At 36.6% G+C, this 24,241-nt stretch overlaps 1 protein-coding gene and 1 pseudogene across 1 annotated transcript in view; both read left to right on the forward strand.

Moving 5' to 3' along the window:
• Positions 1 to 24,241, forward strand: part of TRIP13 (thyroid hormone receptor interactor 13) — a 30,683-nt gene that overhangs the window by 1,000 nt on the left and 5,442 nt on the right. Inside the window, exons 3-12 of the mRNA XM_020985654.2 lie at positions 4,347 to 4,512; positions 5,191 to 5,320; positions 7,894 to 7,949; positions 8,777 to 8,867; positions 10,944 to 11,016; positions 13,754 to 13,817; positions 14,747 to 14,833; positions 15,028 to 15,134; positions 17,458 to 17,611; positions 19,699 to 19,811. Coding sequence (XP_020841313.1) covers positions 4,347 to 4,512; positions 5,191 to 5,320; positions 7,894 to 7,949; positions 8,777 to 8,867; positions 10,944 to 11,016; positions 13,754 to 13,817; positions 14,747 to 14,833; positions 15,028 to 15,134; positions 17,458 to 17,611; positions 19,699 to 19,811 — 1,041 coding nt within the window. The remainder of the gene's footprint in view (positions 1 to 4,346; positions 4,513 to 5,190; positions 5,321 to 7,893; positions 7,950 to 8,776; positions 8,868 to 10,943; positions 11,017 to 13,753; positions 13,818 to 14,746; positions 14,834 to 15,027; positions 15,135 to 17,457; positions 17,612 to 19,698; positions 19,812 to 24,241) is intronic.
• Positions 20,857 to 23,485, forward strand: LOC110207899 (ribonuclease H1 pseudogene; annotated as a pseudogene).

The following is a 24,241-nucleotide window of genomic DNA, read 5'->3' on the forward strand; positions in this document are numbered from 1 at the left end:
TTTGCAGGACAGGGAGGGAGGTACATTCTCATATATCTTCCTCACAATCCATGCTTGGTCATTATATTAGTGTGTTGTATTCATAGGGTATTCAGTTATGCTTTGTTAGATTGCGACCTTCTTGAGAACAGGGACTGTCTTTTGCTTGGTTTTGTGTCCTCAGCCTTAACACAGTGCTGGCACCTAGGATGTGCTTAATACCTGTTTATTGATTGATTGTTAATGTTATTTACATTTACACCATTTGTAGTAATTGTGTTGGCAGGCAATAGTGGAAAGAGCACTGATCCTGGAATCAGAGGACTTCTGTTCGGATGCCATCTTTGACAGTGCATTTTGACCTTGGGCAAAGCTCTCAATCTTCCTGGGCCTCAATTTCCTCATATATAAAAGGAGGGTATTGAACTAGACCCTCTCTGAGATCCCCTCAACCTCCAGATCGATCATCTTTTGTGTAATGCCTTGGCATCCATTCCCATGTCTTCCCATGCTTCCTTGGTTCTTAAGAGGGTAGCAATATGCAATTATATTCTTGTGCCATAGTTTTGTTTAGCCACTCCCCGATTGATGGAAACCAACTTTGTTCCTAGGTCTTCACTCCTCTAAAAACTGCTACAATAGATATTTTGCGGTGATAGCCAAAAAGCTAATGTAATATTGGGCTACATTAAAAGGAAGATATTTCCTAAGAATAAATAGGTGCTAGTCCTTCTTTGCCCTGCTTAAACAATATATGGAATATTGTGTTCATTCTGAACCACCACACTTTAATATAGAATTAATTAGGTAGAGCACATCCAAAGGTGGACAGCCAGGATGGTGAAGAGCTTTAGGTACACATCATGAGGATAAGTTGAAGGAACTGGGAATATTTAACCTCGGCTAGAGAAGACTGAACAGTGTTCAAGTATTTGTAGGGTTATTATGTAGAAAAGGGATTAGATTTGTTTCTGCCCCAAAGGGCAGAAACAGAAGGACCAATTCATAGATAGCGGGGATAAATTGAGGCTTGTAATGTTAGGAAAAACTTGCTAATGACTAGTACTGTTGGAGGATGAGACTGGGAAGATTGGACTTGAATAATGTGAAGAATTCAATTCAGTTCGATGAGCAGCTAAGTAAATGCAAAGTATGTACAAAACAAATCTTTTGTTTGTTGAGTCATTTCAGTCACTCATCCAACTCTTTCTTGGCAAAGATAGTGGAGTGGTTTGCCATTTCCTTCTACAGCTCATTTGACAGAGGAGGAGCTATGGCAAACAAAGTTAAGTGACTTACAAAATCAATAGTGGAGGAAGCATTTCAGTAGCCATCCTATAGGTTTAAAAACCTAACAATGATATTTGAAATAGTGAGGGAGTCAAAATAAAATGAATGAAAAGATTAATTGCTCTGTGGCCCAAGAATAAGAGCTGAGCATTGGTACTTGCAAGTACTGCCTCAAGTCAAGGGGTCCAGGAAGCGTAGGGTGGTAATGAGGGCAGCATTGAGCTGCTGAAGATGGGGGCATGCATTAGACTATAATCCTTTCTCACTCTCAACTCTGACCTGAATCCGAATTCAGTAAACACTGTAGAATAATGGAATTTTGAAACTCAGCGACACCTTGGAGATAAGCTTCTCTGACTTCTACATTTTAATACTGATGATGCTAAAGTGAAGTGACTGAGGTCACACGGCTAGTTAGTGGTAGGATCAGAATTAGAATGCAGGCCTCCTGGTTCACAAGTGCAGTGCTCTTTCTTCTATATTATGCTCCTTTATTTATGGAATGTTAAACTAGCCACCCTAGATTCTAGTACTAATTTATACTCTTGAATTTCTTGCCCTTTTGTATCGTGGTTGCTCATACCTTACTAGACCACAACCCTGAGTTACTCTTCCCACCCACTGTCTCGGCTTCTATTTACTCCTGCTAGAGAAAGTGACACAGTAAGGCCACCACACATTTGTTAACTTATCTTAACATCTAGGAGTACTGAATAGAGAACTGAAGCCAGGAATACCTCTTCAAATCCTACCCTCACCACGCATTGGCTCTATGACTCTGGGCAAGTTACTTAACCTGCTAGTACTCTAGGCAATTCTCTAAGATTTCAAGTCGAAGAGAAGATGATGGCCTGCATTGGAACACAGAGTTCCCTCAACTGATAGTTACCTGTCCCAATGAAATCATAGGCCCCGTCCCTGTCCCTTATTTTAACTCTTTACTATGTGACAATCCTTTTATTCTTCCTTTTGTGACCATATTTCCCATAGCCCCCTGGGTAAAACCTTTTTTCCTCTTCAGGTTCCCTGTGCCATTCTGTCCCTACTGTTTCTTTCCGCAGAGGGCCTTGGCTTTGGCCATGTGCTTTGAACTCCATCTTTGTTTCATAATTCAGATCAACTACATCATCTCCCATTTTCTTTTCCTTGGCATAGCCAGTCCCTTCATTGTACCCCTGGTCTCATTCCCTTCTCGGAGCTTGCTCCTCTTGATCATGTTCTCTCTCCTTCCTGTCTCTGTCCACTAGGTCTTTCCCAGATGTATATGAACATATTCAGGTCTCTTTCATCCTTTAAAAACCCTCTCTTGAAAAAAAAAATAAATTTAAAAAAAACCCCTCTCTTGGACTGCATTCCCTCATCCTAATATTCTATCTCTCACCTTCTTTTCCCAGCCAGATCCCTAGAAAAGTTCATCATCTGCTTATCTCCATTTCTTCACCTCACTTCAGAGCTCTTGCCTTATGTCTTCCAAACCCTTTACTCAACTAAAAATGTTTTCTCAGAAGTTACCAGTGGCCTTTTCTGTCATCATTTTGATTTCTCTAGTTTTAATACTGTTGACCACACCTTTGTCCTCGATATTCTTAACTTCTCAGCCTCTGTGACAATATTCTCTCTTTCTCTGCCTGTTTGACCATTCATTCTCAGTCCTTTTTCCTGGCTTATCTTTCCTCTCTTGCCCACTAAGGATGATTGACCCCCAGCTTCTGTCCTTGGCCTTCTTTTCGATCAATATATTTTTTTTGATCTTGTAAGTATTAATGGGTTCTGTAACGATCTCTATGCCTTTTGACTCCCAAATCTATACATCCAGCCAGAATTTCTCTTCTAAATTCCTATCCTACATCACCAAATGTCAGCTGGATGAAATGCACTGACTCTTCATCTTCACTTTCTAGAATCCCTAGATCCTTACCTTTCTTCAGGTTTCATCTTGGGTGCTGTCTCCAGCAGGAAACCTTTCCTGACTGTTTCTGATTATTAGTATAATTTCCTTCCTCAAATGACCTTATATTTACTTATCTGTATGTATTATACCACGTCTAAAATGTGATTTCCTTAAGGGCAAAAGAAAGTTTGGTTTTTGTTTTTGTATGCTGGGCACTTACCATAGTGCTTTTTGCAAAGTAGGAGTTTCATCAATATTTGTGAAGTGAATTTCTCAAGTAGGACAAATGTGATGGTGAAGGGTAGGCCTTAAATTTGTGTTATATGAGAAGTGGTTGAAGGAACTTGAGATGATTAGCCTAGGGAAGAGAAAACTGGGGTGGGGGAAGGAGATGTTAGTTGAAAGGATGTAATTAATAAGAGAGTTTTGACTTGTTCTGTTTGACCCCAAAGGACCAAACTAGAAGCAATAGGTGCCAGTTGCAGAGATATGTTGGAGCTTTGTGTCAGAAAAAATTCGATAACCCTTTAGACTGTTCCAAATTGGAATTGCTTTCCTCAGTAAGAGAGTGGGTTACCTCTCACGGTAGATATTCAAACAAAAACTAGATGACTATTTGTTGGGTAGGTTGTAGGGGGAACTCTTTTTTAGGTATATGTTAAACTGAATAACTTCTGAGGTTCTTTCTATCTCTGACATTCTATGAATTATGTCTCCTTTCTGTGTTTCAGGTAAACTATTCCCAGAACAAAGCAGAGACATTATTAACTGAAGTATTCACAAGTGTTACTGAAAATAAATAATATTATGTTCCTTATTCAGACTGATTGAATTCTATAGTTGACTTTGGAAATAGGAAGAATACCATTTATTGCCATAATGGATATTTATTGAGCATTCATACCATGTCAAGTACTTCTAAAACTTGCTGAAGGTGATTCTTGACCCCTGGGAATTTAAAACAATTCTTCCAAGAATACATTCTATGAATCAGTTTATTTTAATTCATTTAATCTTATGAAAAGTGAGTTAACTATAAACTTCATTTCCTTAATGCACTGTTATTTCAGCAAGTTGTAGTGATCAGAATGTCAGCATTGCATTTTAATGGTTAGATTCTTAACCATTTGCTAGTAGAAAAACATAAATTTGAACTCAACAGCATTTTGGTATTTCTGTTTAATAGCACTGCAAAAAAAGAAGAAATAAAGCTGAGTGTTGTAAAGCTACTAAATAGACATAACATCGTGTTTGGAGATTACACATGGACCGAGTTTGATGATGCTTTTCTGTCCAGAAATGTGCAGTCTGTGTCTATTGTTGATACTGAGTTAAAAGTGAAAGAACGACAGGTACCTAAATAATTCATGATACTTAACCCTTTGGACACTTAAGGTCCAGCTGTTACAGTAAATGCTAATTCTTTTTTATAAGGTGTTTTTGAGTTTATCTTGTTTTTGACTGGTTCACTCAGTTGATTAGCATTATACAGTGCTCTACAGAGGCCTGTGCCATGAGCTTGATACAGAGGTATTTGCTGGTTAATTTCTCTCTGTCTCATATATAGATTATACTACTCTTTCTGGCCATATTGTGAATAGTCACAACAGCAGTAACAGTGAGGGTTGGATCATCTACCTGTCGGTAGGTGAGAGTGTGGTTGGAGCAACATAAATCTGTTACTACTATTACAAAAAAAAGGAATTGAACCACATACCTTGTAATTTCATTAACATTTTATATGTGAAATGTATCACACATTGTGTGAATGTTAAAAAAAAATTAATTTTGATTGTAGTTTTGTGTCATAAAGCTCGGTGTGGTATTGAAGCCCACTTCCTTGTTACCATATTGTAGCGTAAATGTTTTATGGTGTTACCTAGAATGCAGCCCATTTTGAGCTTTAATCATATTTCATTTTATCTTTTATATTTACATTTTTATGTCTTCTTATTTTGGTACAGTATTGTAATTGATATGTCTGAATATTTGTAGACTTAGTTTTAGTGTAGTTTTCTTTTTCTTCATAGCCAATTGATTTGAGCAGATGTACTCTTGCCCTTCATGTCTTCCAACTGAATGAAGAAGGACCCAGCAGTGAAAATTTGGAAGAAGAGTCAGAAAATATAATTGCAGCAAATCATTGGGTGCTGCCGGCAGGTATAATATGTTATATAACTAGCTGAAATAGACTTTGATGGAGTGAGGTCAAAGTGACAGAAATTAAGTGTTATAATAGAGGTAGACTTTCCCTCATAGTCTTTGTAGCACATGAATTGTGCTCCTCCCTCCCCCTTTCTGTGTAGAAAAAAAACTTCCAGGGATAAATGTGTGATTATGGGAATGATTACCAGGTTCCTCTTTTTCTTTAAAGGAAACCCACGATGGTTGTCACATATCTGGCTTATGCATATTTCTCTGAATACCTTTCTGCAGTTTTGTTAGAATCTTGGAGGGGAAACTACCAGCCTGTCATTTCCTTCATCTAGCAAACATTTATTGATTCCACCTACCCTTCCTGCACTATTCCCTACCTATCTCAATCATTTAAAATATGATTTGACTTAAAAAAATGTATTACATAGTATTAATGAGCACCTACATGAAATGTATACTTATATCTAAAAATAAGACATAATTTATATTTTAGTAGCATTTTCTTAAATTTCTAATTGTGTATACATGTTGATGTTATTCCTAACAAAAAGTTGAACCTTTGTATACAGAGATGTATATTTTAAAATATAGTTGTCCTGTACAAATTGAAAAGAGAAAAATTGTAAATCGTGGAATCTTAAACCTGTATAGGACCTCAAAGATCATCTAGGAAATAATACCCATCTAGGGGGGAAGAAATGGTGAATTTGGGTTTAGGAAACCTGAGTTAGAATCCTTTCTTTAATACACTGTAACCTTGGGCAAGTTTGTTGACCTCTCTGAGATAACATGTGATATATGTCATACGGTTATCATCCCCATCTTGTAGAAGAGTAAACTGAGGTTAAGTGACTTGTTTAAGGTCACACAGCTATTAATTGGCAAAACAGGCATTTGAATCCAATAATAAAACCAGGGATCTCAGGTGTCTTTATTCAAAGGAACAAAGTATGTGTAAAAAGCAAGGTAAACTGGAGAGTCTAACAAAAGGAGGAAAATGTTACCTTGTAGGTATCATTGAGACTTGGGAGAATGAGACCTATGATTGGTTCTAGCACTTCATACCTTTTTTTTTTTAGAAGAAATAAATTACATAAAAGTCTGGGATAGGGGTAGAGTAGCATTATATATCAGGAAAATAATGTATGAGGAAACCCAGGAACCAAGGGAGAGTAAGCTTGGTAGAAAGCATTTGGGTAGTAACAAATTAGGGCAGAAAAAAAAGCAATAATATCATTGGTGTATGGACAGGTGGACAGATCACTTGGACAGCAAGGAAGTAGTTGTGGTGTTTGGAAAATAGCTCATAAGCCTGGCACAGGGGCATGATGTAGCAGCAATGGGAGATTTTGTTATTTCTTCATTCACTGGAGCTCTTTTTCTTTGCCAAAAGCAGAGTGGCTAATCATTTCTTGACTTGTTTAATGATAATTTCTTCCTTCAAAAGATAGAGGAATCCACAAAGGGAAGTTCTAATGTGGATCTGATTCTTGTTATCAGAGAGGAAATGTTTGCTAGGATAGGAATAATTAGAACATTATGGGGAAGTGACAATTCCATCTTGGAGTTTGTGATACAGAAGAGGAAAGCTGACCAGAGTCTGGTGTGCATCCCAGACTTTGAAAGGACAGATTTCAGACACTTCAGAGAAAAGATAGGAAGGATTCCAATGACCTAATATCCTACAGAAAAAGTCAGTCCACAAGAAATGGGAAACTCAAGAATGAGGTTCTGAAGACACAAAGGGAAACAATTCTGTTGAAGAAAAGGTGAATCTGTCCAAAGATACTGAGGTAGATGCATAGGGAAAATTCACAAGAAACTAGACAACTGACTTAAGTTTTAAAAAGTTAACCACAGAAGTTTTAGGTGAGGATTAGTAATGTAGAACGAATACAACATCACGACATGGGCCTGCATAGATTTTGTTAAGAGTGCTGAAAATCAAAATGGCATATGGGACTGGTGAGGAAAGCTAAAGTTCACAAAGCTTTAAAAAAAAAAATTAAAGCTATTTTGGGAAAAGAGGAGGATCACAGAAGTGATAGGACTGCTACCTGAGGTAGATAGGGCCATGATTGGTGGAATTAGGCTTCTTGTGCTTGGCTCCAGCAGACAGAACTAGGAGCGATGGGTAAAAAGAGCAAAGAGAAAAAGTTAGGCTGGATGTTTATAAAGCTAATAAAACTTCCTAATAATTAGAGCTGTCCAAAAGTGGAAAAATGATGAGTTTTCCTTCTCTGGAGGTTTTCAAACAAAGACTGAATGAACTTATATCAGGAATGGGTTGGACTGAATGTTCTCTGAGGTCCTTTCCAACTCTAAGATTTCTGTAATTCTTTGATCCTTTGATTTCATTATGGTTTTCTTTATAATACTGAACCAAATGTTTTGAGCATAAGCTTTGCCATTACTAGCTGTACGACCTCAGGCAGCTCATTGTATCTATGCCTTAGTTTAGTAAAATTACATGATCATACTATATGATGTTTAAAAACCCTTCCAGCTTTAAAATCCTATGAGTCTAGGTATAAATTCTCTTTCTAGAATTTCATGCCAGAATTGTTATCTTACAGTTGAATTTCATGGTCTTTGGGAGAGCCTTGTATATGATGTTGAAGTTAAGTCACACGTAAGTAAAAAATGCCTTTTTTATATGAAAGTATCATTTATTAATTGATTTACTTAATATTTTAATCATTAATTAAACTAATTCATTTATTAATTTATTAGTCTTCCTTTGGGCCCCAGACCTAGTAAATGCCACTTCAGGCTGTTCTACACAGCTTGGAGCTACTCTATCCCTAACTTGCATTTCCAGGATTGACCCTGAACAGAGTTGGCTTCCCAGATTGCAAGAGGGCAGAAGTGAGGATAGGATGTGAAGCCAGCTGCTGTTCATACATCTTCTCATTGTCATTTAATATTGGTAATCTTGGTGGGTATGCCAAAGTAAGCCAACCGGGAGCAAGTTAGCAGGGTTTATGGCTTCCCTTAATATTTGAGTCAAAAAATCCATGCTTAGAATTTCTTTAGTAAGATAGTAGGATTTGTTGAGTTAAGCATAGCATATATTTACTTCATCTCACAATTTAATTGCACTATTTGATAAATAGTTGGGTAAAATAGTTTTTCTTGTATGCTGTTATTTTTTATAAACTCATTATTTTGTGCTTTTAAAAATAGTAAGTTTTTATTTTCTTACATTTAAAGTTATATTTTATAAAATAAAATGACATGAGTGTGTGGCCTTATGGAGAGAGATGCATTTCATTGCCTAAGGACAGTGTCTAACATATTTAGCAAATGTTTGTAGAAAACAATGATTTTAGAGGTGTCTTTTGTCTTATTTGTTTCTAATATTTTTCATTTTCATTTGGAATGTAGTGCTTATGCCAGATTTTTATCAGCAACTCCCATGTTTATATGTGCCTTTTTTCTCTCTCTCTCCTGAACCAGTTGCTTGACTATGTGACTACAGCCTTATTGTTTTCTGACAGAAATGTTGATAGCAACCTAATAGCCTGGAACAGAGTTGTTTTGCTGCATGGTAAGAGTGTTTTATTTTGTATTTCATGAAAAGCAAAATAAAAATTAGGGTGTTGCTTATGCCTTTGTACTTATATGAGAAAGTATAATTTTTTTTTCATTACAGGAAAAGACAAAGTTATGTTATCCCTGAATACACTTTACCTTCCCACAATCATTCATCTCTTTATAAATGTCTTATGGGAGGACATCTCCAGGAATATCAGTCAGGGCACTGGAAATGTGGGACTAAAGTTCAAAAGAAAAGTCAGACCTTGAGATAAAGATTTAAGAGTCGTCACCACAAAGTTGGTGGAGGTAATAGAGATATCTGAGCCAGAAGAGTCAAGAAGGAGAGTCTAGGCGAGTGGCCATACTTAGGACAGAAGTAGGAAGAAGACATAGATATGAAGCAGTCAGAGAGATCAGAATTATGCCGTCACTGCCAGACAGTCACAGAGAGATTCTAAGAGGATGGTGGCCAGCAGATACAGGATCCATAGTGCTCAAGGAAGATGAGGACTGAGATAAGGACAACTAGGAAGTCATTGACTTTCAAAATGCTTCGAGGTTTACAAAGCATTTTATATATTTGTCTCGGTGTCATTATATGACACTCATAAAAACCCTGTGAAATACTATAGATATTATCCCCATTTTAGAGATGAAGAAACCGAGGTTTAGGGAGGCCATAACTTGCCTATGCCCATTTAATTGTACATCTAAAGCTTTCCAGAGCACCATACTGCCTGTCAGTAATGTTTATTGGTGGGAGCCTAATGACAGGGGGTTAAAGACTGAGTACCTGGTGAGAAAGTGAATGCAGCCTGAGTAAACTACTCTTTTCAAAAGTTCTGAGGTGAAAAGGAGAGGGGTTGGTAGCTTTAGGAGTGAAAGGGTCACCATAAGGACTTTTAAAAATAACTTATTGAAACCTTTTTTTATGCCACTTTTATTGTCTATGCATGCTTGCATAAGTGTGTACTCATGCACATATGTGCACACATACACACACACATTCCTACCTTTTAACAAAGAAAAATGGTTATAAGTAACACATCCTGCATAGCAATCATATATAACAGTATATACAACATTACATTCTAGTAGTCTATGTTGTCTCAGAGAGGAGGAAAGTATGTTTCATCATCAGTTCTCTGGGACTGTGATTGATCACTACTTTCAATCTGAATTTTTATGTCTTTTATTGTTTTAGCATACAATATTGTGGTTCTTTTGTGTTATTCTTTTGGTTCTGCTTTCTTCACTTTATACAGATCTTCTCATGTTTCTTCAATTTCCTTATATTCGTCACTTCTTATACACCACAATTTGTTCTGCCATTCTCTAGGTAGTGGGCACCCCCATTATTTCTAGTTTATTTTTTTTGTTTGTTTTGTTTTGCTTTTTGCTACCACAAAAAAACACATGGAATATATAGCTAGTGGTAGAATTGCTGGGACCAAGGATATTAACACTTAGTTACTGATCTTGCACAATTCCAGAAAGTTTTCCAGAACAACTGGACTAATTCAGAACTCCACCATGATGTATTAGTGTACCTGACTTCTTGTGATTCCACTAACATTTATTTAGCATCAGGGAGATTTACATTGAATTCTAATGCTGTTTGTATCAGGATTGACCCTAGTTGAGTGTTTGAAGGGGTATGCCGGTGAAGGACAGACTCTTCTAGGTCCCAGCGAGATGGAAGGGCTTCCTATATTGGACAGACATGCAATATTTCTGTAATAAGGACCAATCTGGCTATATTTGGTAAGGTTCATCACAATAAGGCTGGCCAGCAAGTGACAGATTTTCATGCCCTCACTAACTCATGAAACCATCTGCTAAGGCATGAAAGGGTTACAGTCTACATTAGTGGAGTTTCGCCTGCACCGTTGAAGTCAGACTAATGCCTTCTCTGAGGCTTGAGCTCTGAAGTTTGAGGTTGTAAACCTTATACACTTACCAACTGCTTTATTACAGTATGTAATTATGATAAGTTACTTCTGCATTTAGTTTTTTACACCATTGTGGTATAGTTTTAATCATGTACTGAATATCAAACTTACTTTGATTAATATGTTTTTTGTAGGTCCTCCAGGAACTGGAAAAACATCGTTATGTAAAGCATTAGCTCAAAAATTGACAATTAGACTTTCATGCAGGTAACTTTGGGGGCGGAAGAAGAGAGTAGTAGAAATGTGATTATCTGGCTTATATAATTGTTTTAATTCTTAGGATTATAATTTAACCTTTTGTGTGCCTCAGCTAATCCCTCTGTTATCTATAACTTGACATGGATTAGTAAAATTTATTGTTTGTAATGATATCAATTTAATGCTTTCAATTAAGTTAGAAAATTGCTTTGTTTAGCCATGTTTTTAAATTCAGAATATTGGAATGGAAAGGGATCTTAGAAATTATCTAGTTCAGCCCCCTCATTTAACAGGTGAAAAAAACTGAGGCCTAGTGAGGTTATATGACTTGCCCAAGGTCACATAGCAAGTCAGAGCAGAGGAAGGACTCTGAATCCTGGCCATAGTCCTTTCTGTGGCATCGTGCTCCCTCCTTAGTTATTTGGAACTTGGAATGAATCATCCTGCAGGAATAATGTTATAAATGTGGAGTTCTAGGTACAAGCATGTACCTTTAAGCTTTACCATGATTGTAATGAGGAAATTGGACTGAATGATTTTTAAGGTCCTTTCCATCTTTAAAATATGATCCTGTGATTCTCTGTGGATATAAAAAAAGCCCTCACACTTCAAATAGCTCTAATGGCAACTTTCAAAAAAGCCAGTAAGATAGAGATGTTATTAAGATAGAGAGAGGTGACTTCTCTCAATAAAAATGAAATGTGAATTTTCTAGGTTCTGGATCCAGAACATTGTTTTTCTTGGGTAAAAAATGGAGTAAGGGCATTAAAAAAACAACAGCCTGTGTTCTCCTGTTTCCATTTATGGCCAAAATAAGTGTTATTTTTTTGCTTTGTTTATGCTTGTATTTCATTTGAAAGTGTTGTGGTTTTTTCAGAGAAGAGCATTACAAGTAAATTGTATTCTTGGCCTTTATATTGATGTTGTAATCTTGTATCATTAGGCAAATGCCTAATTGCTTCTACTTTGACGTAAAAGTGCCTTGTACTTAAAAGTATTTTTGGAAAGGGATAAGTGGTGGGTGTGTTTACCTGTCCTAGGGGACCTTTGAGATGAATGAAATTCTACCAAGAAGTTTATAGGCAAGCTTTATTGTCTCACTTTGCTTTAATCTAATTTCATAGAATTTTTTTAGGGGTTGATTACATTAAAAACTACAAAGTTTCAGACGGGGTGAATTGAATATTTACTCCATGTTTGTAACTATCCGTAACAGTGCAATAAATTTTCCAGGTGTTTCTAGAAAGGTATTTGTTCTTGTTTGTTTTCCAGTTTGGTCCTAGTGACATTACAAATACCAAAAAAAAAACCACCTTATAAAATGCACTCATAGAAAGAACAGATAGGTTTAATATTACCATAATCTGATTCTTACGTATAGTATTTTGACATTTTATCTGAGATAACATTTTAGCTCTTTTTTTTTAAATGAGGAGAGGAGAGGAGGTGAGATTATGTGATTTGCAAGGAAAAGAAGTTAGTTTAGCTGAATATAATTCAAAAACAAGAAGCATTTATTCAGTACCTGCTATGTGCTAACATTAGAGCAGGGTTGGCAAACTATGGCCTGTACCTGTTTTTGTGTAACCAAGCTAAAAAGAGTTTTTAACTTTTTAAATAAAAGTTTTATTTAAAAAATATAAAAACCAGTCTGAACCCGTGGGGCAGCACAGGAACAGACTGTCTGTCTTTGCTCACTCCAGCACTAGAGACATAAAGACAGAAATGAAAGTGTTCCTACCCTTAAGAGCTTACATTCTGGTAGGAAACAACATATACTCAGAGAAATAAATGCAAAATTTATAAAAAGTAATTACAGGTATCCAGACTGCTAAGGAGACAGAAATTAAAGGCAGGTCTTCCTGATTCAAAGGCTGTCCATTGCCCCTTGCTTTTTCAATTCAGGACTTAACTCAACATTAAAGATGCCATGCTGGAGAGAAGTTTTATAAATACAATGAAGAGGGAAGGCTTTCCTCAATATGAGTTCATAGTGAACAGTGAACTCATAGGAATGTAATAATTCATTTTCCTTTTAAAAATACATTGAAATTAAAGTTACATGTTGCTAGATAACAGCTTTGGAAGCAAGAGAGTGGTAAAGTTGGCTAAGCAGTAAATCCAAGGAGGTCTCCAAAGGTGGGCGGAGCTCTGAGAGTAAAGGGGCAGAGCCCCAAGGCCAGTGTGAGGTGAGACTTCAATGCTAGCACCTTTGGCAACAGTAACTCAGCCACACAGGAAAGTGCCTGCTTCTTCTTGCTGCTTTCTTGTCTGGTAGATTTTTAAAATAAAGCCCTTAAAATAAATAAATAAAAATATATATGTGTACGTGTGTGTGTGTGTGTTGTGACTTAAAGAACACAAGGTTTGGGATAGTTTCTTGTTTGGTTTTTACCTGTAGATAGTACTCAGTGAGATTAGTATAGTATAAAGAGCACTTGACTGAGTGTCAAGATGTTGAGCTTCCTTGCTGACCTGGAGTCTGCTGCTTAGATGCTGTGTGGTCTTAAGTAACTTATTTTAATTTGTCTGAGCTTCAGTTTTCTCATCGCAAAATGAGGGTTATACGGTATGACCTCTTAAGACTCTGACAGCTCTAAAATTCATTTATCCTATTTTCTATTTAGTTTATATAATATTTGGGAAATTGACAGTCTTTCTTTTTAAAAGTTGATTACCATTAAAGAAGTACCTTAGAACTGATTACATTATAAGACAATTTGACTGATTCTTTCTCTGATTTTAGGTATCAGTATGGCCAGTTAATTGAGATAAATAGTCATAGCCTTTTCTCTAAGTGGTTTTCAGAGGTAAGCATTAAATACTAGACTTGATTCTCTAATCTGGAAAAATAATACTTGGGCATATACATTGTTCATTTTTTTAAAAACCTAGGACAGTGCCCTGAAAGAATGAATTGCTCTCATATGATTGTCTTATAGGGATCAGGTTTTCTCACACTTGAAATATGAATCCTTGTTCAATTTCTCCAAATTTATTTTAATAGTTAAATTGTTAATATGGACATGCTGTACACAGCAGAAGCTCAAATAAGACTTAGGAGAATAAATATAGAATAGTTATTAGGTAATATTACAGTCTTACCTGAGTTTATGCAACAGTTGTAGTGTTACTCAGCTTTTTTTCCCAGACATAGATAGATAGCTTTGTGCAGTGGAATAAGCTCTGAATTGAAATTGGAAAGCAGAGCAGTAGATCCAGCTCTGACAGTTTTTAGGCAAGTCACTTAACCTTTCTAGAACTCAAAAGGATCTGACTCAGTTGATTTCTCCTGGTTCTTCTAACTAAGAGTTTGTGAGTCTAGGAGCTGGATACTTAGTTCCAAACCTAAGTAGGTGAAGAGCCAGGTGTGTGAATTTACAGCGAGAAGCCTTGAATTTGAGTTCTGGCTCTGGCATCTATTAGTTCTGTGACTTTGCACAGATAACTGATGCTTTTTGAACATCAGTTACCTCATCTGCAAAATGAGAAAATTGTATATAAGCCACTAGTGAAGCTTGGAGATGGAGAATGTTGAGGAAAGACTGAATTACAATGGAAAGTGCTAAGTATACTACTCATCTAGAACCTGGCCCCTAGGGTGATTATAATAGGAAAGAAAACACTAGTTTTCTATAACCATAGAAATTTAGACAAATGTGTATTATTCCAATACTTTTTTAATTTTGTGAGATGCTAGAAGCCGGCATTTAAATAACATCATGTGTGTTGTTTCTAGAGTGGTAAACTAGTAACAAAGATGTTTCAGAAGATTCAAGAGTTAATTGATGATAAAGAAGCCCTGGTGTTTGTGCTGATTGATGAGGTATGGGTCTTTACCTACTGAGTCATTATGAAAGGGAGGATTCTAAGAAATCAGTTCACCTTAATGGCATTGAGAAGAGATTGTTGTAAGTGCATGATGATGCCTATTAGAATTAAGCTAATTATGTGAACCCATTAAAAAATCATGAAATAATAACCTAACCATTATGACATTTCTTTTTCTCCTACCTATAGGTGGAAAGTCTCACTGCAGCCCGTAATGCCTGCCGGGCAGGCACTGAACCATCAGATGCAATCCGGGTTGTCAATGCTGTTTTGACACAAATTGATCAGATTAAAAGGTAATATAGGCATTTAGAATGTTAGAGCTGGAAAGTTCATCTTGTCCAACAACTTCATTTTGCAGATGAGTAAGTTGAGGCATAGAGAGGAAAAGGTACTTGGCCAAAGTCACACAGCAAGTTAGTGGCAAAGGCAGGACAAGATTTTAGGTTTTACTTATAGGAGTTAGTAGCAGAAGGTACTTCAAAGACCATATAGTCCAACTCCCTCATTTTACAGATAAGGAAACTGAGGTCCAGGAAAATTAAGTGAGATGAAATAAGTAAGCATTTGTTCAGAAAAATTCATTGCTTTGTGATATAGACTGCTAACAGAAATACCTTATTGTACTCACACTTCAATTTTGTGTTTATAAATCTGGATTGGCAACTTCGGGAGCAGGATTGAGATCATAAGATCAAAAATTTGATCTTGAAGGAACCTCAGAGACCATGTGGTCTTCTTGCCTTATTTTTATAGATCAGGAAACTGAGGCAGACGGAGGTTGACTGACTTTTTCTAAACCATGTAGCTAGAGGGCAGGAGAGGTAAGATTTGAATCCAGGTCTTCTGACTTCAGAGCCAGGGTTGCTTATCAGTCTTGTGCCTATACAAGCACAATTTATTGTATGAGCTGTTAGAGTAGTTGATTGGAGTGTCTTAGAGTAGTATCATACAAGGTTTCCAGTTTCATCCTTATGTAGGTCATTTCAGCTTACATAGAAAATCTGTTCCATAGCTACAAATTCTATGTGTAATCCTATGTTGTCATCTTATATTTCTACTGATGTTGTTGGTGGTGGTAGGAAATGGATGAGTGAATGTGGATGGTTCAAAGGAGAGATTCATTGGTTCTAGGGACAAAACAAACAAGTTACCCCATACCAAGTGGATTGACATCATCAGTTATGTATGTGAAGTTCAGCATATTATCATTTGTAGTTGACAGGTTCCCTCTGTTGAAGGAAGCTTCTTTATTGTATTAGTCTTTTTCTTGATCTCAGTTTCATGATAGAGTAAGATCCCATATTCTCAAGGAACTAAGTTCTAGCACTGCCATGCCCTGTGAATCTCTCCAGTTTAACTAATATCAGAAATCAGAGGTCCTATTTTATATTTTATTTTACTTTAATGTGGGGTCTTCCTTTTCATCATTGTTATTGGTAATTTAGTCCATGGAAACGTCTTTAACAAAGATGATGGTTTCATTTATTTGTCCTGTGTTGCTACAAACATTTAAAAACAAATACTAAGCACTTGATGCCAAATAACCGACTTCCTCATTTTGAGGTTAGAATATTTGCAAAGTAAGGTTTAGAGTTCAATTTGTGTATTATTCGAGGTAGAACTAATAGAGGATACAGGGAAGTGTTCCAGGAGGTTAGATAAAAGGAATTCTACAAAAACATCACTGAATATTAATGTCACATTTTCCAGGAAATGCAGAATATATAGGAGCCTAGAGAGATAGGGAGAGCAGGATAAGTTAAGGGTAGGAAAGAGGTCATCCAAGTGCAGAAAATGAGTCTCTTAGATTTGTGAAATTGACCTTGAATAGCTATATTTGGCCTCCCTAGGAAAACTGGGTACTTTGATAATATATTTTCTCTTCTGAACCACTTAATAACTCCAAAACAATTAAATTGGCTTTACTTTCAGGGCTTGTCTTTTGAGTAACAAGAATAATTTCGTGGGCCAACTTAACACTCCTCCCATCCCTCAAATCATCCCCTCATCAAGTGTTTCTCCATTTGCCAGTACTTGAAATTCTTTTAGTGGGGAATTGAATCTTCACTCCACAATTAGAGATAAAAGTTTAAAGCTGGCTAAGATGAAGTTCTACTTCCTATGATATATAAAGTTGTTGTTGATTTGTTTGATTTTTAAAAATGTTAACCATTTCTATCTAAAGCAGCGTTATCTCTAGCAGTTACTAGTAGTTTCATTAAGTGAAATGTTATTGTATTTTGGCAATGGCAGCAAAGGAGCTCCAGATTTGGCTGGTGATACGTGATGACCTGAAGTTGTGTGGCTGGGGAAATCGGGCAACAGTAGATCCCTTTTAGCCAAAGGGATCTAGTACCTTTTGGGAGTTGTCATTTCTGGTAGTTAGTTACAACTGCATTGACATGGATAATACTCTCATATACCCTACCTCTGTGTTTTCTCATTATTAAAATTAGGTTAATTGAACTAAACACTAAATTATCCCATGATGAGGTATCCATAATATCTGTTTTTTTAAAGAATGCAAATTTCTCTGAAAATGTGAAATGTTAGGCAGATAGTGTTACCATATTAGACAGAATGGGTATGGCATCAGATGTTTCTTTATCTTAACAGGCATTCAAATGTTGTTATATTAACAACTTCAAATATTACCGAGAAAATTGACATGGCCTTTGTAGACAGAGCTGACATAAAACAATATATAGGGCCTCCATCCACTGCAGCTATTTTCAAAATTTATCTTTCTTGTTTAGAAGAACTAATGAAGGTAAGTTTTTATTTATTTATTTATTTAGTTGTTTGAGTACTGCCTTGTTTGATTTGGTTTCAAAACAATTTGTTCCCATTTGGTTTTTAGGGGTAGGATTTGTAGTCCTCTATTCCTCTAAGATAGGACCTATAGTCTTAATGTTTCTTACAGTTTGACCTATTAGTCAGAATTATTATGTTTTTAACTTGTTTTTGGTCTTTTGGGAACCACATTAAATGATCATATTTCAGTACTTGAGTAACTTGAGTTTCTGCTTGTTCCATCTTCTTTTTTCCTTCAACTTGTTTTTATGATCCTGACTTTCTTCAGAATTGTGGTTTGTGCCATTTGGTGTTTGAAGCATTTTTGTAACTGAAGATTGAAACAGATTACTCTCTTTTTTAATTTGTTTTTTGTTTATTTTTTGTGCCCTGAAGGCAACACTTGTTTCTTAGCTTATGCTCACTTGCTTTCATTTTCCAGTCTTCTCTGAATGTCTAATCCAACCTAAACAATTCCTTTCCCATCCATTCCCTTATTGCTGAGGTACTTCAAATATTTGCAGGATGTCAGTTACCACTTAGTCATCTTTTTAGTTGAGATGGTTGTCTAGTTTTTTAATACTTACTCTTTCTTATCACTTTCTGTAAGCTGTTAATCTCTTTACCACCTGTATGTTGCTCTGAATTGCTGCCAGTTAGTAAATTTATATGGTATCTAGTTTCAAGAATCTCGTTCATTATCCAAAATTTAGAACCACTGACAAAGAAAGATATAATTAAGGCAGCGATGAGGGTAGAAACAATGGTCAGGCAATTTTAAATGTACAACATTATGTTAAGTGCTCTAAAGGAATAGATAATCCTTGCCTTAAAGACTAATTATAAAGACATGCACACACACAAACAAAACAAAACACACATAAAAAGGACTTAAACATGTTTGCAAAGAAATAGCCTGTTATCAGTTAATTACAATAGTCTACTTGTGTAAGTGTTATGAGAATGTGAAGTCCCTGGAGCACTTGCTGCTGAGCTGGATTGAATTAATTAAGGAAGCCTCTATAGGGTAAAGGAAGAGAAAATGAGTCTGTAGGGAATAGGTAGCAGAGGAAAACTACCAGATACAGAGTTTTGAGTGATACAGGGAATAGTAGATCAGAGTTTTTATTTTTCAGAATGAATTGCTGTTGATAGATTTTTTAATTTAAGAAAGTAACTACCCTCTATAATTTTTTTTAACATTTATTAAATCATGCCTTCTACCACTTTTGTATAAAGATAAATCCTAATTCACTTCCTTAGCTTTGATGACTCCTATGCAGCTCAAAAGAGTGTTGGTAACCTAATTAGGGACACAGGTTTGAAGCTTTGGCTTGCACATCTTAGCATTTTTCTAGCCATTTAACAAATTAATTCCCATATAGGCATCCCCATACTTACAGATACTCAAATTGCACAAAAAATCTAGCCAGAGATACCACTCCTGCCCCCTCCATCCCATTCCAGGACCCAAAACAAAAACTTAAACTTTTAATACTGTTTATGCCATAGAATTATAGATCTAGAGTTTGAAGGGACTTTAATTCTGCCAAGTTATACATTATATAGTGAGATGACTTAGTTACCTAGCTACCATTTCTAACATTGTTTATGTGGGAATATGTTCTTATTACAAAAGACCAGCTTACATGGGAATTTGGGGAACAGGACCCAGTCACAATTTGGGGGACTTAACATACTTTTTATTCAAAATTAGTATATTTTATTTTATTATCATCATTATTATTATAATATATATACACACACACACACACACATATATATATATATATATATATATATATATATATATATTTTGTGAAGCAGTCAGGGTTAAGTGACTTACCCAGGGTCACACAGCTAGTAAGTGTCAAGTGTTTGAGGCTGGATTTGAACTCGGGTCCTCCTGACTCCAGAGCCAGAGCTCTATCCACTGTGCTACCTAGCTGCCCCAAAATTGTATATTTTAAACATAATTATTATCCATACTTTCTGTAAGTCTCACATGTCTAAGTATTTGAAAATTCTTGATGATGCTAATTTAATATTTCCTTTTCATTAAAGTGTCAGATAATATACCCACGGCAACAACTGTTGACTCTTCGAGAACTAGAAATGATTGGTTATGTTGAAAATAATGTATCAAAGCTGAGTCTACTATTAAGTGAAATTTCAAGGTGAGAATCTTCTTCATTTTGAAACAAAAAAAAATTTGTTTTTAACGTGTTTTCAGCTGTCAAGTTTTAATTTTAGTCTAGATACACATACAAAATTTAGAAGGTTTCAGAAATGTTTAAATGATTTTTAAAAGTATTCATTGTAAAGTTTTCCATATGAACAGATAGAAGCTATGACAAAATAAAAATTATTGCCTCAGTTATCATTTAACTCATTTCAGGATAGTGGTAGAATAGAGGAAAGTATAGAAACATAGCCCTATCCCTCAAGAAATTTAATATAATTGGGAAGATGAAGTTACATTCTCTTCCTTCCCAAATGCTTCTGTCTCTCCCTGCAAAAAAAAAAATTAATTTGTATTTAGGTATGTGTGTGTGTATATGCACATGTGTGTGAGAAAATACATATATACATACACACATGCTTACTGTATTATATTTTATTTGTACATCATATTAATTATAATACAATATATTTGTTATATGACTGACATTAATGGTTATTAATTATATGTGTGTGTGGATTATATATGTGTGTGTATATGTACATATGTGTTATAAGTATGTGAAGTGATACAAGGACACTCTTAAGGTCTTTCTTAAGAACTTTGGAATTGATAGTGTAACATGGGAGACACTGGCACAGCACAGGACTGCTCAGCATGGCGTGCCCACATCAGAGAAGGTGCTGTGCTCTATGAGTAAGGCAGAATTGAAATAGCTCAAAAGAAACGCAAGATGTGCAGATTTAGAGAATCTACCTCAAATGTTCAAATGGACTATTTGTGCCCAACCTCTGGTAGAACATTCTGAGTTCATATTGGTCTCATCAGCCACAGTCAGATGCACTGAAACTTGACTCTAGCACAGTGATGTCATTTTGGTCCTCTTTGAGAGTGAAGGACAGCAGCCAACCAGCCAGTGTGTGTGTGTGTGTGTGTGTGTGTGTGTGTGTTGTGTGTGCGTGTGCATGTGTGCGCGTGCGTGTGCATGTGTGTATGTGTACATATATACATACATACGTGGAGGGAGGGAGAGAGCGCGCATGCCCGAAAGCTTCCGTGGTAGAAAGCAAGCTTCTGGAGGAGGACTTTTACCTTTGTCTTGGATGCTCTGTCACTAACACTTAGCACAGTGACTGGCATATAGTAGGTGCTTAGTAAATGCTTGCTGATTGATTAATTTAAAAATGAAATTAAAAGAATTTACTGCAAGATAATAAGCAATCAATGCCAAATTAGTAACGGAGAAAATAAATCTCTGAGATCTGAAATGGGCCTTCAAGAATGGATAAGATTAGCTAAATAGCAAAGGTACTGGATGATGCAGGCAACAACATGTGAGGTGTGGTTGGAAGTACTTGAATATAGCACTTTGGTTATAGCAGATAATCTGAATATGAGAGTAATAAGAGATAAAACTAGAACAAAAGTTGGGCTGGGTTGTAGAGATTCTTGAATGCTAGGCTGTGGAGTTTAGACTATTCTCTAGGTAATGGGGAACTATTGAAGATCTCAGGCAGAATAGTCATAAAGAAAGCAACGTTTTAGAAAAATAATTTGGCAAGTGATGTGCTAGTTGGATGGAGGGGAGCAAGATGAGGCAGGAGACGAAATGAAATCTAGTCCGCACATGAGCAAATGAGGGCCTAAACTTGGGTTAGTTATACTAGCAGCTAGGTGGCGCTATAGTGCGCAGAGCACTGGGCCTGAAGTCGGGAAGACCCATCTTCCTGAGCTCAAATTTGGCCACAGACACTTACAAGCTGTGTGACCCTGGGCAAATCACTTAATCCTGTTTCCTCATCTGTAAAACGAGCTGGAGAAGCAAATGGCAAACCACTTCGATATCTTTGCCAAGGGAAAAACCCCAAATGGGGTCACAGAGAGTTGGACAATATTGAACAGCAACAAAAACTGGAAGTGAAAGGGGGAAAAAAAGCATTAAGTACCTATTGTGTATCAGATATTGTGTTAGCTACTGGGGATACAAATACAAAGAATGAAGCAATCCTTACATGTAAGGAGCTTATATTCTGATAAAAGATACAACAAATACATATATGAGTATATACAGAATAAATATAAAGAGAATAAATACAGGAAGGTTAAGGAAAATGAGAACTGAATATAGGCTATTGAGTTTGCTGGTTTGAAGGTCATTGGTGACCTTAGAGGATGCATTTTCAATAGAATGGGATGGGGTATCCTCCAGAATGCAGGAGGGTTAAAAAGAAGGTTGCTAGTAAATAAATGAGGGAAGAATGTGGACCCTTGGTTCAAGAAGTCAGCAGTAAAATTTGAAGGAGAGGCCCTAGAGTGGGCCAGGCTGAGGCTCAGGCCACCATCCCCAGAGTTGTTGCAAGTGGCTTCGGCTCCTTTGGCCCATGTCACCTCAGCGCTGGCATGTACTGTGCCATGCGGAGGGTCTGTGAGACTGCGTGTTCCCCAGCTGGAGTGCATGCCAAGCTCAAGTGAACCATTTCCTGCTGCCTGGAGAAAGTTTGCTACTGAAGATGAGGCTTGGGCCTTTGTCCAAAATTCTACGAGCCCTGATCATTCAACAGAGCAGAAAAAGAAATGTGAACACAAGACACCAAAGTGAAGCCAGCCAAGAGACCTTGTGGATTATCAGATGAAGAGGAAGAGCCTTGCTCAAAGCTTACAAAACAAAACTTCACTTAGCAAAGATACATTTTCTTACATGGGAGATGCAGCTGTGGTTTATACAGATGGCTGCTGCTCCAGTAATGGGAGGAGGAAAGCACGAGCAAGCATTGGTGTTTATTGGGGGCCAGGCCAATCCTCTAAATGTGAGTGATAGACTTCCTGGGTGACAGACAAACCAAAGAGCAGAAATACATGCTGCCTGTAAAGCAGCAGAACAAGCCAAGAATCAAAACATCTGTAAGCTGGTTCTCTGCACAGACAGTATGTTTACTATAAATGGTATAACAAGTTGGGTTAAAGACTGGAAGAAAAATGGCTGGAAAACAATCACAGGAAAAGATATCATTAACAAACAATTTGGAACTATACCCAAAGGGCTACAAAAATATGTATACCCTTTGATCCAGCAATAGCACTTCTAGAGCTATATCCCAAAGAGATCAAACAAATGGGAAAAGGACCCACACAAACAAAAATATTCATAGCAGCTCTTTTTGTGGCGGCAAAGAATTGGAAATTGAGAGGATGCCCATCAATTGGGGAATGGCTGAGCAAGTTGTGGTATATGAATGTAATGGAATACTATTGTGCTATAAGAAATGATGAACAGGCTGATTTCAGAAAAACCTGGAAAGACTTATATGGTCTGATGCTGAGTGAAGTGAGCAGAACCAAGAGGACTTTGTACATAATGACAGCCACGTTATGCAATGACTAAGATTGTTAAACTGAGCCCTTCTCAGTTTACGAGGATCTAAGACATCTCCAGAGGCCTCGGAATGGAAAATGCTGTCCACATCCAAAGAAAGAACTATGGAAGTCGAATCATTATCACTTCTTTTTACCTTCTGTTGAGTTTTGTTTCATCTTTCTGATGGTTCCTCCTGTTGGTTTTAATTTTTACTTACAACTTCACTAATGTGAAAATATGTTTAATGGGTATATAAATGTAAAGCCTATATCAGATTGTGTGCTGTCTTGGAGAGGGTGGGGGGAAGGAAGGGGGAGAAAAATTTTTAATTCAAAAGCATATGGAAGTGATTGTTGATAAATAAAAATAAATTAATTTAAAAAAAGATGTCATTAACAAGATTTTGATGATATTTATAACTTATGAGAACTTTGTCAGTATTAGGGTAGTTGAAGGAAAAAAATTATGTATGTATATATAGATAGATAAAGGGCACAGGGTGAGCTGAAGATTAAGGGGTCATATCTGGAGAATAAAATTAAGGCATGAGAGAGGATGATACTCGGAGAAGAAGAAAGGGAGAGGTAGAATGGGGTAAATTATCTCACAAAAAAAAAACAGAAAAGTCTCTCACAGTGGAGGGGAAACAGGGGAAGGTGAGAGGGAATGAGTGAATCTTATTCTCGTAGGATTTGGCTTAAGGAGAGAATAACATGCACTTTCAATTGGGTATGGAAATCTGTCTTACCCTACAGGAAAATAGGGGGAGAAGGGGACAAGAGAGCAGGGGGATGATAGAGAGGAGGGCAGATTGGGAAAGAGGGTAATCAGAAGGAAATACTTCTGAGGAGGGACAGGGTCAAAAGAAAGAATAGAATAAATGGGAGGGCAGGATAGGATTAAGGGAAATAGAGTTAGTTTTTCACAACATGTCTACTATGGAAGTGTTTTACATAACTGCACATGTACAACCTATATTGAGTTGCTTGCCTTTTCAATGAGGGTGGGTGGGGAAGGAGGAAGAGAGAAAATTTGAAACCTAAAGTTTTCAAAGCCTATATTTTTAAGAA

The sequence above is a fragment of the Phascolarctos cinereus genome, unplaced genomic scaffold (assembly GCF_003287225.1).
Source record: "Phascolarctos cinereus isolate Bilbo 61053 unplaced genomic scaffold, phaCin_HiC Scaffold_4;HRSCAF=312, whole genome shotgun sequence".
Taxonomy (NCBI): Eukaryota; Metazoa; Chordata; class Mammalia; order Diprotodontia; family Phascolarctidae; genus Phascolarctos; species Phascolarctos cinereus.